The sequence below is a fragment of the Alosa alosa genome, chromosome 5 (assembly GCF_017589495.1).
Source record: "Alosa alosa isolate M-15738 ecotype Scorff River chromosome 5, AALO_Geno_1.1, whole genome shotgun sequence".
Lineage (NCBI taxonomy): Eukaryota > Metazoa > Chordata > Actinopteri > Clupeiformes > Clupeidae > Alosa > Alosa alosa.
The window spans coordinates 2,639,618-2,657,352 of record NC_063193.1 but is presented as its reverse complement, the minus strand read 5'-3'; the positions used below and the strand labels follow the sequence as shown (position 1 = coordinate 2,657,352).

Genomic DNA, 17,735 nt, shown 5'->3' with positions numbered 1-17,735 from the left:
GCACTTAAAACTTATGAAGCTTCCCGAACTTTGAAATTGCGATCAGTGACTGGCATCGGGTGAACGAAGCTTTTCGAAGTTGAACAGGCTATTAAAAACTATTTGCGCACCTCCATGTCACCGGAGAGACTGCATCCCTTCTATGAAAAAGACATTAGGCTACCTGCAAACTGGCCTATGATTTCATTGCTGAGTTTGCGGCAAAGCAAGAAAATGTTTTTTTCCTGAGTCAGGATATGGCGAGTCAGTATCATTTATTTGTCCAATGTTAGCCTATAGATACAGACCAGTACATCTTATCAATAGTTTGAATGTCGTGTGTGTTTCTGCTCATTGACAAATACCGTTCAGCACAATGATTCATGCCCAATTAATTCCCCCTGTTAAAGTGTTTGCCTTTGTTACACTATTTGGTTTCGTGATGTAGCCTATGATAAACACCATATGGCCAAATATGTGACTCAGCTAATGTTATAGGCTATACAATTGAATTTCCCCTCTTAAAGACAAGCTGGTGTAGCTTATTAGACTAGGCTACTATTAAAATACACCGACGGTAGCCTTGGCTGTGTGTAAAGTAAGCTATCGCATGATTTCATGCACATAAGTGAAAAGGGCCTTGCATCTGTCAAGTTCGCACAGGGCATCGCACCCCCTTGCGACGGCCCTGCAGCTCCTCCTAAGACAGCGAGGAAAAAGTTAAAATACGCGATAAACCCGGGAAAAGTTGACAGGTTTGTTTCGGTACCGGTTATTATTTGTGAAATTGTGCAAACGACAGCCTTTTCAAGGCATTTCAAGGAAGGAGTCGTAGCATGCAAGCTCCCAAATTGACCCAGTAGCCTAACGGTACCGATCCACTTGCACGACACGTCATACGCATGGGGTCGCGCTGCCTCCCCTCGTTCAGTTGTGTGGGGGCGTTTTTGTTTAAAATGTCAGTTACCAGCTCATACTCAGTTCGTTTTAACGTATCTTAAGTGTTTTTCCACAAATGGACCACAATTTTAGGCATGTACTTAACAGTATACAACACATTAATAGCCTAAACAAACTGTGCAAGCCATTTCGATATCCTGTTTTATTTAACCCTTAAAGGAGTACCGTCACACTGGTGTGACGGGAATGTTGGGAAATGAACGTTCTAAAGAATATCTGGGTTCATTGAATTCAACATAGAATTTTAGAACCTTCAATTGTTGCGGAACTTAGAATGTTCAAAAACCTACACCTTTAAGGGTTAAACTACTCAATGCAATCTCAAATCCTCACCAGAAACACCAACAGTCAATATATTCATCCAAATCCTAGTTTAATTTGTTTTATGGCCTACTGGGTGGTCGTGGAAGAGATCGTTAAAACATTATTTGTCTTGTAAGCGGAACCAAAGTTTCACAGGCACTGTTGTGGTAGTACAAAGGACCTACAACCTCGTGCTTTCGATTTGATAGCCGCCTCGCGTTCAACGGATTCGCCTATTTCACACCGCCATTTTGAATATCGATAAGCCGTAAACTCATTTCCGGTTAACAATGTCTTATGGAGAAACGAAGGTTATCGGAGCTATCTACAAGTTTACAAGGAATTTGCGGCATCTGCCAAATATTAATCTGTCACAGATGGTAGATATTGTGGAACATCACACGAAAACTAAGTGATCCAAACTGGAACGGGGATGTAAATTGTTCCATGAACAATTTATATACAAATATGAAGGTAAAGTCAGTCAGCTAGCTAGATGGATAATACTAGATAAGACACAACAGCTTGTAAATGCACTTCAATAAAGCAGTAACAAAATGATCCTGTAGCCTACTTCTACTAAACCCTCAGAATTGGATTGTAGATATAGATTGTTCCATGAACAGTTTATGTTTTGTGAAGGTAATGTTGATGTCAGCTAGCTAGGTGGCTAACGTCCGATCCAAACAGCTTGTAAATGCACTTCAATAAAGCTGTGTAAAGAAATGATGCAGTATTTTATTTTGAAATTATTACGTGCATGTTGTTGTTGTATAATGTCCAACGTAGTAGGCCTAGATGGTAGTGTCGTTGTGAGATGTCGTTGTGCTACCAATCTCTCGAGGTGTAGTGAACATTGAATCTGTCAGGGGCAAAAGGAACAAGTACGTCAAAATAGCTATTGTTTACAACAGTCTTTTTGAAGGGGGTGCGTTGGCCAAATAATATTAAAAAGATGCAACACTGGTTGAATCCTACCTCACAGGACGCTCGTTTAACGTATCATGGCTTGGTCAGCTATCTGCACCTCACCATCTCACCACAGGGGTCCCCAGGGCTCAGTGCTGGGCCCCTCCTCTTTGCTATCTACACCACCTCCTTGGGACAGATTATCCATTCGCGCGGCTTCTCATACCACTGCTATGCAGGCGACACACAGCTCTATCTGTCCTTTCCACCTGGCGACCCCCTGGTTTCCTTGCCGGATCTCAGATTGCCTTTCAGACATAGCTACATGGATGAAGGCACCACCTCCAGCTGAACCTCTCAAAGACTGAACTGCTGGTCATCCCAGCTAAACCTACCATACACCACGACATCAACATCAAATTTGACTCCCTGTCTGTTTCACCGACCAGGACTGCAAAGAAATCTAGGAGTTGTTCTCGACAACCAACTAAACTTCTCAGATCATGTTGCCTCAATTAAGCCCGGTCATGCCGTTTAGCACTCTACAACATCACGGAAAATCAGGACTTACTTGACTCAAGATGCTACCCAACTTCTGGTTCAGGCAATAGTCATCTCACGACTCGACTACTGCAATGCCCTCCTGACAGGTCTCCCAGCCTGCGCCAGTGAAACCACTTCAGATGATCCAGAGCAGCGGCTGGCCGCCTGGTCTACAACCAACCCAAAAAGGGCACTGCGCTGCTCATTCAGCTACACTGGCTACCTATGGCGGCCCGCATCAAATTCAAGTCTCTAGCGGCTTGCCTACAAAGTAGTCTCGGTTCTGCTCCCACCTACTTGAATGCCCTCATACAGACTTACACTACCTCCAGACCGCTGCGCTCCTCTGGCCGAGCGGCGTCTAGCTCTACCACTGGTGCGCTCAAGCCAATCCAAACTTTTCTCATCTGTTGTTCCTGGTTGGTGGAACACACTGCCAGTTCCTACAAGGGCAGGGACATCCTTTCCACTTTCAAAAACTCCTGAAGACCCAGCTCTTTAGAGAACATCTACTCTCATAGCAACACTTACAACAAGTCTTACTGATCCTAGCACTCACCAGCCGTTTTAAACTGACAAGTAACTGTTAAAAACAGCACTCACCCGGCCACTTATTCTTACTGTACTCTAATGTTTTTAAACTGTCCTAAAATTGTGAGAATTGTTCTAAAACTTACTGTTTACCATGTTGTTAGTCACTTTGGTTAAAAAGCGTCAGCCAAATGTAATGTAATGTAATGTAATGGTTTGTCAACAAAAACGTTGTCTAGAGTATGCATCAATTATTGTTTTTAACCTGTTTTTCGTGCTAAACGTCACTGAAGCCTAGTTGATTGAAGGATGACATCTTACTTGCAACAGTGTCGATGCCTGAGACCTGGGCGATGTTTGAGCATCTTGCAATGTTAATAACAAATGCACCTTCCTGTGTAGACTACAGTAAGGAGCCTAACTTGTGAAAGTTAGGTGTGTTTTATGGGGAAATGTTTTGGATATCATACAAATGATGGTCATATGAAGGACAGATATACACACGAGGCATTTAATCAATTATATACCAGCTTGGCTTTTTATGTAAGATTGCCTTTTATGTAGGTACATTGCAAAAGGCAATCTTACATAAAAAAAGCTGGTATATCATTGATTAAATGCTTGTATGTGTCCTTCATATGACCATAATTTTATGATATCAAAACATTTCTCCATAAAACACACATAAGTAACAAATTGTTGCAACACTATGGAAGACAAAGCTCTTATTTCTTTCCCAAAAGTTTTAGTTGTTGTTCCACGGGTTAAGGTTCAGAAACTTTTTTTTGCTAATATGTTCCACTCATCATGCTATTACTAACACTACCGACCCAGCAAGACTTGGGGGGATATGTTGTTTTTTGTGTGTTGGTAGAGGACTCTGTAATCACATTGTTGCACATGCCACGCACTCAGGTAAGCGTAACCTAACCAGTTGGTCATTAAAAAACAAAAACATTGGGGCGGCTGCAGAGTGAAATCCACATTATATATGCCCTATAAAAGGTTAGTGTCAAAGTAACATGTAAACAAGAAACATATTTTATTGAAAAAACTTGTGGACATCATAGAAATACACAACATGGAACAATACATGAACACCCAAAATGAACACAATGAACAAACTATAAACCAATTATATATATATATATATATATATATATATATATATATATATATATATACACACACACACCCGAGCCACCTGTAGAGAGCAGGCTCACAGCAAGCCATGAGGTCCTTGCTGCCAGGAGAGATGAGACCCAGCAGTGGTTGGCAGGGGAGGATCCTCAAGGAGCGTGGCAAACCGCCAGATATGCGGCAGGGGCTGGAGCCAGAAGTGCTCCACCACTCACGTGGATCTCTGGTAGGTCAAGGTCTCCCACTGCAGCATCATTATGATACATCTGGGTGCAAGCCTAGATTGTCAGGTGGTTGATCCTTTGCAGGTTCCCCACTTTGTACTAATGGAGGTGAAATGGCCAGACATCACCAGCATCACAAGGCACCTCACATCAAGTTCGTTGGGGAGAAACCTCAACTAAAAATGAGTCAGCGGAATTTCACCCAGGTGCAAGGTCAGCTTGCGGTCACTGGCCTTCCCTGGTGTGACAGTCACTGACACCAAGTCAGACATTTCCGTGTAGAGGAGAGGATTTGGTGAGACGAGTCCTTCATTGAAGTTCTGAAAGACAAATTAGATATTTTTTATCATTCCACATTTATGGACGTATTTCTTCAATAGTGTGTGTGTGTGTATGTGCATGTGTGCGTGCTTTGTTCAATTTTCAATTTGTCTGTTTTACAATTATTCTGTTGATCAGCATGTGGGTGTGCATGTGTGTGTGACATATTTCTCGATGTATTTTCTTGATTTTGGATTCAGTGATAATTACTAACAACTTAGCATGTGGGAGTGCGTGCGTGCGTATGCATATAGAAGAGCAGGGAAGTGAAAATACTCACGTGACCACACCAGCACCTCCAGTTCCACTATCCTCGTGTGAGCTGCATCCTATGCACCTACTGTACCTGATGCAAACAAATAGACAAGTAGAGAAAAAGTAGAGAAATAATGAAACAGATCACAGCACCTCTTTAAACTCAGTCCATATCAAGAATAGCTTATTTTCCTGATGCTGACATCCTGCTAACCGTAAACAACAATACTTATTAATTATTACGGTACACTACAATTACTGTAGTGTGCAATGATGACATACTGTAGTAAGTTATGAGTGCTGTGACACAAAATAACATCACAATAATCTGTGTTTCAGTAAAAGGTGTATGAAATATAAATGTATGAAATAATCTCTTGTTTAGTTTAAAACAGACACACTAACACAATTTGCTGTCTAAACCTAGCTAACATTACTATCTATATCTTTGCTTTGTGACCTAGGGCTATTGGCTCTGTGCAGCACTATAGAGACAAACTTCACATAGTGCACGTATGCGGGTGGAAGCTAAAATCACGTAAATATCTACTTGAAACAGAGCAGACTGGCACACAGCAGTGCTCCTTGGAGCTGCCCACGTGTTTTAAGAAGCGTAAAACACTTACAGCAGCTGAAGCATTCATCTTTAGGTGCTTTTTAAAAGCGATTACAACGAGCGAGAAACGTGTGCCGTTCACCCACCATAACACAAACACGAAGTTCGTCTTTCATACATTGCCGTAGGCTGGTGTATTTAGGAAAAAGGTGGAAGCTAAATTTGTGTTTAATATCAACTTGAAACCGAGCAGACTGGCACACATCAGTGCGAATCAGTCACCCATGGTTTTAAGAAGCTTAACACTTGCACATTGTAATGTTATTTCTTACGTTTTTGGTAAAATTTAAGTACTCATTATCTAGTGCACAGAGCCAGTAAAATCCTCCAAATAAACATAATGTATATGCAAATCTACACTTGGCTATTTATCTCCTTGCCAGTTCATCTACTCAGATCAAATCTTACCAGGGGATGGTCGTGCGTCGTAGTCGTGGTCCGTAGCTAAGCTAGCAACATCAACATCTTCATTTCCACAAGGTTGTTGGACTTCATTAACATCAAACCCCAGTCTCTCAGTTGTCCTCTCAAAAACAGACTTCCTGGCTTGGGTTGTGTCAGAGACCCATGAAAAAACAAAAGGTACCGCGTCTTGTTTAACTCTGGTTTGTTAAAACCACTAGGTGTTTTGTACAGGTCACTGCTATGGAAATGCATACTAGAAACGACTATTAGAGACGTTAAACAGTGGGCCTTCCTCTCTCCTGATGGCTTGAATCCATTTTCTTCTACGGTCCACATTGCGGGGAAAATTATGAAAGCTCAAATATGGTTGTTGTTATCTGCTGTTGGTACACAGAGGTACAAAATACCGCCTTGTGCAAATCATCTGTGCTATTGCCATTCACCGTGAATGGTATTCCGCATGACCGGAAGTAGCGATCCGTCTTAACATAGCAAAACGGAAGAGACGCCATTTTTAGATGTGAGAGGCTAATTCATTTGCATAAAGATGGGCCCAGCTTTTGACAGCATAACATATTTTCAAATGCAGCTGCCTTCCCGAATGCTTTCTGGAGGCGCGTTAAAGTCGCTTGACGTCACCCACGGGACTAGAGTGGAATGAGACGCGACAAAATGAAGTGTCGTGCAAGTGGATCGGTACCGTAAGGCATCAATAAATTGTTGGGACTGGGGAGGGTCATGCGTTTTTTCTCAATCACTTTGGAGGGTCATAGAAAATGTTCTTGCTGGCGAGGGAGCAGGGGAGGGTCCGCGTCTTTTTTGACTAACGTTCCCAAAACTCCTCCGGTAGCCCCTTAAATAAATAACGAACAGTCCCTAATTGATTAATAGCCTGTAGCCTACCAGCAATTGTTGAACATTGACCTGTACAGGACATTGACAGTAGCCCAGCCTAACAAGCAAATGTTTCAAAAGACGCAATTAATCAGAAATAAATAATGTAATCTGCATCGCTTTATTAACAAACTGCAAGCAACAAGAGGATTGAGTTCAATGTGAGGCCAAACCCAAGAGCAGAGCCTATCTGTTAAGGCAGTCAATGGGCTATATGGTAACGAGCAGTGTGTGCCTGGAAAGACGATAGATGACGGCTCTGGTCATCCCATACCCTCCCCCCACTTCCTGTAGCCTACCATTATTAAGGCCTGCGGGGAGTAGGCCTAGCCTAAGGCCTAGTCCACGCGTACCAAACCGATCTTTTTTCCTCTGTCTTCCCTGGAATCGTATCAAGAATATTTGCGTCCAAACGGATCCATCTCAACACGACTCAACACGTTACTTCCAGTGTTGGGAGTAATGCGTTACAAAAGTAATGTAATTACTGTAATATATGGCTGTTTGCGGTAACGCGGTAATGTAAGGCATTACAAAAAAAATTGGGTAATATTTTACCGGTACAAACTTCAGTAAGCGTTACAATGCATTTTAACCAAAAATTAAGCAGTGTTTTGTTTTGATACATATTCAAAACACCACCGCGAGAACAACAGGAGAAAAATCCGCAAAAAAATAGTAGAAGCGTTATCTCCTGATACTGGTTGAAGATGACTGTGGCTGCAGCGGACTCTATTTGCGGGATGGACATAAGCCCACGCTCAGAGACAAGGATATGAAGAACATAATAGTTCTTCACTTTGTGCTTAAACCGAAGATCTCACTATGCCTGTGAGGAAATAGCACAAGTCATTTAATGAAACATCTAAAGTGGTGCCACGCTAATCTTTTTGATTCTTGATTAAACACACACTTCTAGTGCATGTCAGCTTTGTGCTGTGAACTTGAATTCACAATTGAACTTAAAGAGAATAAAGGGATAGAAATGCAGAAAAAAGATTGTGTAGCCTGGCAGTGCCACCGCTCCCACCACGCGCATCACACACTTTGCGTAGGTCACCAAAGGACAGAGGGGGCACCCACATGTAACCAATGAATTGTAGCTTTACTGCAAACTGCATTTCACTCTTCATCAATAGCGTTTACAATGTCACAATGCACTAACACCATGGTACATGCAAGTTTGATACTTTTTGGGTTCTCTCAATCTCCACCACGTAGTGCTAGAATGGAATTGGTGGGTCTTCAATAATTCGTTTTCCAAGCATTTACATGAAGCACATGATATGCCGAGTTGACAAAAAAATAATCCATTCAGATAGCTAGGTGGATACCAGGCTCATAATTCACTTTTATTTGCAGCAACATGTTATTGCATACTTTCCAAAGCAATGAAGGCTGCTTAAAACAACTTAACATTGTGCATATTATTGTTAATATTGTGCTATCAATGTAACTCAACAAACAAGGCTTGTAAACAAGAGCTGGCAAAAAGGCATTATGAGAACGTAAAGATCAATGCTCTTAAAGTGACAGTGCACCATTTATAAGAAAACAGCATGAATGTTTAAAAACACAGTAATGGTCTGTAAATAATATACCTTTTATTTTACTTTAGGTTTTTGAGTTATCATTTAAATGTCACTCACTCAAAACCACTCACTTAGGGCACCAAAATGGTCAGTAGGCCATTTATATCACAATTTACCAGACTTAGACCTTTTGTCGGTTTTTAACAAAATTCTGACTATGATTGAGCGTAATAAACTGCATTTCGAATGGCAAATCCATATTTCCAGATATTTTGGTGAAAGTAACTTAAAAGTAATGCAATAGTAGTGTAATGCCTTACAATTCAGAGACAGTAATATTATAATGTAACAAATTACCTTGAAATGACAGTAATAAGTAATGCATAATACGTTTCGATTTTGAAGTAACTTGCCCAACACTGGTTACTTCATACCCCAGGCCTATAGGTGGCACTGTTTCTTTACATAAATTGACCAAAACTTGCGCTTTACAAACAGACAGAATAGGCTACGACGAAATGGCTAGTGCAAGGAAACCAGAATTGTTTGTGTGGACTGATGATGAACTGTCAACTGTAGTCAACTGTAAAACTAATAAACTTTTTTTTACGGTTTGTGAAGGGTGCAGACCCGTCCTTTATTTGGCTAACGCAGGTAGGCCTACTAATCACCTTTACTTTCTTTGGTTGTAGGATAGTCCGTGATTTCACATTAGTTTTGGCTATCACCGCAATTAGGCTACTAAACGCAAGGCTTACCCAAGTTCTAGGCTATTTTGTCGCCACATTTATAATATTGCTATAAAACCTTCGTTAGTAACAGTCAATACGTTTGCCTGCATCAAATTGTGCATTTGCATTCAGTGTGCTACCATCGGCTTAACGTGAGTTCTAAGCGTCTTTGTATGCTTATATCTGATTTCACTCGACTGTGAATGCATGTATATATGTTGTAAGACATGTAAAATAAATGAATGACACTGGCACTACGCACAAAATGAATGTAGCCTAAACTTACACCGCGACTTTCCTAATAACTTAAGTTCTCTCGCGTCACTGACAGTAGCTAGAATGCATAAAAAAACACGGAAAAACAGTGTTCAGTCCACCAAGTCATAAGCTATCGGTAGCTGGCGCAGCACCAGTTGTGATATTTATCTTCACGGAGTGTAATCGTAGGTAATGTCATGTATGAAAACTAGTATTGTTAGGCTATACTATAAGTGCAAGTCCAGGGCAGCTGAGGTGTGGCGATGACATCATCGATACGCAAGCAGGATGTGCGGTTTCGCTGTCTAAACGAATTCAAACGGGCTATGGTTTCAGATTTTTCCACTCTGGGACCAGGTTTCAGAAAAGTGCGGTTTTGGGCAGTGCGTTTACAGGATTCGTTTGGACACTCGGCCAAGACGAAGCAAAACCTCTGCGTTTAACCTAAAAAGCGTCTCCGTGTGGACAGGCCCTAAAACGACTCGTTGCCGTTTTGGGACATTAAGCTTTTTCACGTTAAGCCCCCCTCCCTCATCCCCTTCTTTCACAAGCAGTGAGTTTCACTAGTCACATGTTTTAACAAGGAACACTTGTTATTGAACTAATAACAGACGTGTGTCGAAAATTTACTTTATTTTCCATACGGAGAAATAACATATGCAGAGTCTAACCAAGGTCAATCTTGGCAAAAAAAAGCCCTCAAACCTGAAAACACATGAGGCAAAAGTGCAAAACATCACAAAACTAACTAAACGCGCATATTTTTGTATTGCAACCATTTGCAGCCTACAGTTGTAACGGCGCGTTACAAATAACCCCGCTGGGTCACGTTTCTTTTAAGATAAGAAAAACACGTCCATACGGACTGAACATTTGTGGAACACCGTCTCATAGTAATGTGGTTAACTGACCAATGTCCCGATCAACCATCTGCAACTAGGAAAAAGTCCATGTTACATTTAACCCCAGCGTTACTTTTGTGCCCCGGGCTCCCCTGCAGCTTTCTGAAGCTGTAGGCCTAACAACACATACCACCTTGACGTGAAAAAGCTTAAGCTTATGTCCCAAAACGGCAACAAGTCGTTTTACTCCCCGTATGCGCTCATTATGAAGAATGTTTAACGTGTCACAAAAACAGCTATCAATTAATTACCAAACGTCTTACAAAGGAGCAACACCTTGCAAAAAATTATAACAATAGGCCTAGGCCTTTATATGGCTCTGCTCCTGCCCAGATTCAAACTGTCTGAAAGTTGCAGACCTGTTCTGGGAATACGTGCATTAACCCACTCGACCGTCAGACAACGCTATCTGCTTCGAGTAGGCCTACACTGGTTGCTGTGGCAGTCTTGAGTGACCAAATTCGTTTTCCTTTGTCATATGAATGCTGTCATTTTGTTAACATTACTGTTAAGGAGATGCTGTAGGCAAAGGCTATATTTCAACCTCGTTAGTGTAGTAAAAAAAATCTGAACTATTCACGAGGTTTCTGGGCAGCATATTTATGTTCTGTTAGCAAGTTTAACTTCTCATGACTGCCGACAAAGTAGCCTACTGCCAGCTGACGAAGCTCTCATTTTAAAACATTACTGAGAGACAGGCAGGCACTGTACAATCAAGAAATCTTGCCACTGAATCCAAAACTATGTTTAACATTATGGACAAAGCTTATAGGCTGTAGTGGACTAGCATGTTGCAGGGGCTGCTAAAAACACAGAGAAACAAACTGAAAACTCGGCCAATCACAGCCCTGCGGACTATGCTGCCCCCAAGCGGCTGCAGTTGTACTTACATTTCACCCAGCTGCGTGAATCACCTTGATGGTGAATGAAGTGTCAATTCTTAACTGGGACCCACTGTAATTTTGTTCCAGTATCTACAAACTTTGAAAGCAGACAATAAATTAATAGTGCCAGGAGTATTCCTGAGCCACCTGCACCTAAACTACCTGTTGCGGACATCTTGGCTACTCCCACTCCCTCCCGAAATATCGGATCATAAATGGCCACAGCATACCATGCAAGTTAGCCTTATTCTGATTGGAGTGCTTGCAAAAACGATGACTGCCAAACCACAACAAATGTCTCATCGTGAATGTGTAATTTACTTCTATGGCAACGAGTTCTGAAGATATAATGTTCACTATACACACGTCACAGCATAAGTCATCTTGGTTATCTCTGAGTGGAAAAAAAAATGACTTGAGTACTTTAATACCACTGAAAATGCATTTAATTGAGATGGCTTTCCTTCTCACAGGTTTAGTGCCTGGCTTGTTGAATTTGGGGAATACTTGCTTCCTGAATGCTTTACTTCAAGGCTTGGCATCATGCCCCTCCTTTATAAGATGGCTTCAGGAGTTTTCAGAAAGAGGGCAGGGCAGGCTTGAAAGGGGGCTGTCCACAACTCTGCTGCAGCTGCTCAGAGGTAAGAAAGACTACAAATATAAATGAAACAGAAATCCTCTCGTTCTTACTGTACATACTCACACCATTTTAGACTTTTAGACAATAAGTGATAAGTAAGACATACAACCGCTATGTGGAAAGTGAACATGAACTGCTGGGCTGCCAACTTTTCAAAAAACCTTGGAGTATGATTTGGTGGGGCCAACCAAAATTTGGCCACGTACACTAGCCTGGGTTTTCCCATGCTGCCTTACGTGCGCGATTTTATTCATGCTGCTAGGCAGCCTGGATTCCATGGAGCAAATTTTCGCCTCAGTTAGGGGACCAATCACAGAACGGAGGGAGGGCAGCAAGACGATGACGACACACCGAAGCCGCTATGAGCTACGTACAGACCCATTTGATAGACATTCGTAGCACCCAATAAACGGCTCTGGGCATTCGTAAACCTCTTTTCAATAATGAGAAAATGAATGTCTAGTTCCCAGACCCCATCTCAATGAGATGAGGTCTGACGTTAGCCAGGCTACACGTACACAGCACATTTTTGTTTTGGCTCATTAAGCATTATTACAATTCTGCAAAAAATGCAAGTATGTATATAGCAAATTATACCATTTACCATATTTTAGTGGTTCTCAGTGTAGGGACCAGGGTCCCAAAGTTAAATTAACATTGGGGTACCAAAGGGATCTACTAGGACCACTGAAATTCTAAAGAATGAGAACCACTTATTTACATAAATTCTAATCCTTACCAAACAAAATAAATTGAAATAAACGTTTTTGGACACCAGAAGGGACTAGTGGCCAAAGACCAAAGGGGTATCCTCAGCCTGAACCTGCATTGCTCCAATGCTGTGTCATCCTAGGGGGGTCAGGGCATGCTCCCCCAAAAGAAAATGTTGCACATTTAAATGCATCAATCTGGTGCACTTTGAAAAGAAATTCAGAGGCTTGCAGACTTGCTTTATTTTTATCTATGGATAAAAATATTTGTGCTGTAGCCTAAACTATTTTGCACTTCAGAATGTTAACCATGTACACACAGGTGGAATAGTTATGATACTGCAATAAATTCACAACCACAAAGCATATTTGCTGAATTTCACAGTTCAGAAATTGTCAAAAATAGTGTACATTTCAGAACATCTAAGATAAGCCATCTTGGTCATTGTAATCCATCTATACAGTTGTGAGAATAAGTTTACACACCCATGCTAAAGTTGACTAAAAAGAAGAATAAAAAATTCATCTTTTGGAAATCTTAATGGTTATGGTTATGGGATTTGGCAGACGCCTTTGTCCAAAGCGATGCTTAATATAATACTTAATGCCTTCATTTTAAAAATGAGGAAAAATCCAACCTTTAAGGACACCAATTTTCTTTGTAAATGAATAATGTATCGTGACTAAATACACGTTCTTTCTTAAAATACAGGGGACAAATGTATACACACCCCTATGTTAAATTCTCATAGAGGCAGGCAGATTTTTATTTTTAAAGGCTAGTTATTTCATGGATCCAAGATAAATGCATCCTGAATAAGTTCCTTTGGCCTTTGGAATTAAAATAACCCCACATCATCACACACCCTTCAACATACCTAGAGATTGGCAGCAGCAGCAACTTGGCATGATTGGAAAGCTTAGATTCCGCACGTTCATGTGATATGCTGTGTGATATCTGTGTGACGAGTACTCCGCGAGCAATTTATTTGAACCTGGACTTGAGATTTTACTGGCGCACAGCAGTTCAGTATTGGGGCACGTGCCCCTGTAAAAAGGCCTGGACGCCTTGTCACCCTAGCACACATAAACTCATTTGTCAGTTATTTGACCTACCGAGTTCACACTTCAGCGTGAGAAATCGGGGGTGTGGCGTGAGAGCGTGTGATGCCAATCAAATGAGTGAGTCTCCCGGCCAATGCTTGAGAGTTGGCAGCCCTAGAAATGTTAGACTTGGACAGAAGCAAATGTGTGTGTATGATAATGAAAGTTGTATTCAGTGAATCAGTACTGTTTTAGTTATGTACACTACTAGTCAAAAGTTTGGACACAGCTACTCATTTGTCCAAACTTTTGACTCGTAGTGTATATAATCTGAAAGTCAGTTAAATAAAAGGTTAAACCCCTAATCTGTAGCTCTGTCCAGCCATAATCCCATAGATGATGATGTTTTGGATGCCGGGTGCCTCCTAGATGTCCTAAGACTCCACAGATGGCATATCAGCTTATTTGAAGAGCAGGTAGGTAATGGAACATTGCTGTGTTAAGATAGTGTTGCACTGTAATATGGTATTATTACTTTTTTCTTCACTGATGTCCCTAACTGTAGCATACTATATGTATTTGTCTGTGTGAACTGAATTGAAACAGACTCAATGCAAAACAAAGTCATAAATATAGGAATAAATATCAGGTTCAAGCAGCATGAGCAAGGTATATCATAGGGCAGTGGTAGTGTAGGGGTTAAGGAGCAGGGCTAGCGTGCAGTAGCCCGAAGGTTGTAAGTTCAATTACACCGTTGTGCCCTTGACCAAGGCACTTTACCCTAAATTGCTACGGGGACATATAATCCCCTGTAATATAGTTGACATATGTAAATCACTTTGGACAACAGTGTCTGCTAATTTAATAAATGTAATATCTCATGGGCAGAGGTGGAAAGTAACGAAATACATTTACTCACGTTACTCTATTGAGTAGTTTTTCTGTGTACTGTATTTTGTATTGTAAAGTAGTTTATAAAATCGGTATTTTACATTTTACTTGATTAAATTTTGAGTGAATTATTGTACTTCGCTACATCAAAAATCCCATCCGTAAAAAAGTTAAGACTAACGAAAACGGAAAGGAAGAGAAAAAAAAGCCCTAAACCACTATAGTGCTAATGATCAGCATGTAGGCTAGCCTACAACAGGACATGAATCAAGCTGGCGCCATGCAGTCTTTCTGAAAGTGATGGAGATGGAGCTGGATCACGAGATGCATCAGATTACATGTGTATGTATTTTCCGCTATTTCATTGGGTTGTCTCAGTTCGTTTTAGCTCTAATGATTGCGGAGATAGTCAAGCAAACACCATGGGATTTCGTGTTTTGACGTTTGTGCTCACCTTTCTTTGAAAAGAAGTTTATTAGCAGTTGTTTCCCCTCATTTTAATGTCTCTCTTTTTCCTGTTTTGCCCTTTGTTTTTGGTAACCTGACCACCAGCAGCACAACAATTAGCGGTCCACTAGGCCTAGCGATGCTCAACTAAATAAACAAAAGATAGACTACCTTATGAATCGTGCAGGTGGACTAAACCATTTAGCTCTTTAGCAAGGGAGAGTGAGAGTAACCTTAGACAGTTTTCACTATGTTGTAGGCTTATACAAAATCACAGTAAGTCAAACTTTAAATTTTGTCTGACATTCATTTTGGCATTTAATTTGGAAGTTAAAATATCCAGGTAAAATAAAAATATATGGTGGAAATAAGTATTGAACGCTTAAATGTTTTTTCAGTAATTAGCCTAAACTTCCAGTGAGTCTATTCAAAATTTTCACCACACATTTTATTAACACACATATAAAAAATCCAAACATAAGAGTTATGTGTAATAAAGTGGAATGACACAGGAAAAAAGTATTGAACGTGCCTACTGAAATTTCTTCAATACTTTGTGGAAAAGCCTTTGTTTGTAATGACGGCTTCAAGACATTTCCTGTATGACAAAACTCAGTAGTCGCAGTATCAGGTGTGATTTTGGCCCATTGTTCTAAACAGATTCCAGTGGTCCCTCTTGTGAATCTTGATCCTTAGTTACTTCCAGAACGGCTGCCTTCAAGTCTTTCTGGAGCTTTCTCCGAGTGGTCCTTGGCTCTTGGAATTGAATATCCTTCTGACTCCCTGGTCAGAAATATTGCGAGGAGATCCTGTGCATGGCCGGTTGATGATGCAGTGATGTTCCTTCCACTTGCAGATAATGGCTCCCATGCTGCTTACTGGAAGATTCTGAAGTTTTGAAATGCATCTGTAACCAGTTTCATTGATACTGTATATGTTTTGCAACAATAAGGTTGCAAAGGTCTAGGGAGAGCTTTTTGCTTTTATCCATCATGACATGTTTCTTGTGTGACACCTTGGTAATGAAAAACCTTTTTATAGCCCATCAATATGTAGGCTACTAACCAAGCTTATATTAATTTGAACAGATAGAAAGGATAACTACTCTCTAACTACTTACAGATTCCAGCTCGTTCCTTCCCTTTCCTTGCCTTAGTGCTTTTTCTTAGCGTGTTCAATACTTTTTCCCTGTGTTATTCCACTTCATTACACATGACTCTACTTATGGAGTTGTTTGGATTTTTTATGTGTGAATTACATGAGTTATTACTAATGCCTGGTGAAAATGTTGTGCCCCCCGTATTCCACTTTTCAAGGGCCCTCTCCTCCATTGGGGCCCTATACTTCCCACTTCCCCCCCCAGTTCGACGCCCTTTAATCTGCTGAACCTTCTGCTCGTTTCCAAATATAAAAATTCTCTCTGCAACTCAACATTGGCCTGCCTGCCTCAGCTGCCTGTGAAGGGCTTTTCAGTTGTGCTGGATTACTGTTCACTGCAAAGCGACCAAGGATGAGTGCAACTAACTTTGAAAATCAACTACTGCTCAAACTTAAAGGAGAACTCCGGTGATTTTTCACATTTTTGACATTTCTCAACATCACAGAGTACTGTCGGTATGAACAAAACTGAAACAATCGGTTTTACCTAGCTCGAGTTGCTGCAGCTACAGCGCTAGACAGTGGGAGCATGAACATGGCTGCCTTAGCTGCTGGCTGCAGCAACTCGAGCAAGGACCAAAGTCCTTTTAGGCAAGTACCTCCACTCGGCGGCCATATTGCAACGCTTTTTGGGCACTTATCGGGCATCTATTTCGGCAGAAATGCGTGTGCGTAAGGCTTCACGACACCAATCTTGCTTCAGCAAAGAGATCACAACAGATGATTGGCACGATGTCTTCACAGCACACCACATGATTGCCTCAATGTATTCACATGTCGATGTTTTGCCGCGGAAGGGTTGTGATATGTATAGACAACCCCATGCATTAATATGGAGGATTTTTTGAGTGCTGTTCTCCTCATTAGAAAGTCTCTGGTAAAACAGGTTGTTTTGGTACCCCCAAAAAAAAAAAACCCAAAAGTAACTAAGTAACTTTTACTTAAAGTACATTTTAAATGAACTACTTTTTACTTTTACTTGAGTACATTTTCAGATCGGTATTTTAACTTGTACTTGAGTAATATTTCATCAAAGTATTGGTACTTTTACTTGAGTACAATATTTTCATACTTTTTCCACCTCTGCTCATGGGAGAATTATCAATGATATGACCGGTTCAACAGGTGGACAAAGAATGTTTATGGTGCTTGAAGTACTCATAAAATGCATTGAATTGGGTTTCATAGGAGCATAATGGGTTTGGTGGGTCAATAAAAAGTCCAAATACAAGCGAAATGTACATTTAACAGATTATTCCACTCATAATCTGTGAAAAGTCCACATGAAATAAAAAAGCTCCATTGCTAACACCTCAGGCAAGGTGCAGGTGAGGCTATAGTAAAGGTGTAGGAACAGGTAAATTGGCATTGTTGTGCTGGTTAACTTACCAGTAATATGTCAGGAGCTACTGTACATTACCATGTTGAATGAAACATAAGGCGTCACTGATATGTTGA

General features: G+C 40.9%; 1 protein-coding gene across 2 annotated transcripts in view; it reads left to right on the top strand.

Annotated features, from left to right (window-relative positions):
• The window catches only part of usp30 (ubiquitin specific peptidase 30), a 37,675-nt gene that overhangs the window by 12,865 nt on the left and 7,075 nt on the right, over positions 1–17,735 (top strand). For both annotated transcript variants that reach the window (XM_048244023.1, XM_048244022.1), the window contains exons 3-4: positions 11,861–12,028; positions 14,154–14,257. In XM_048244023.1, the coding sequence (XP_048099980.1) occupies positions 11,861–12,028; positions 14,154–14,257 (272 nt within the window). The remainder of the gene's footprint in view (positions 1–11,860; positions 12,029–14,153; positions 14,258–17,735) is intronic.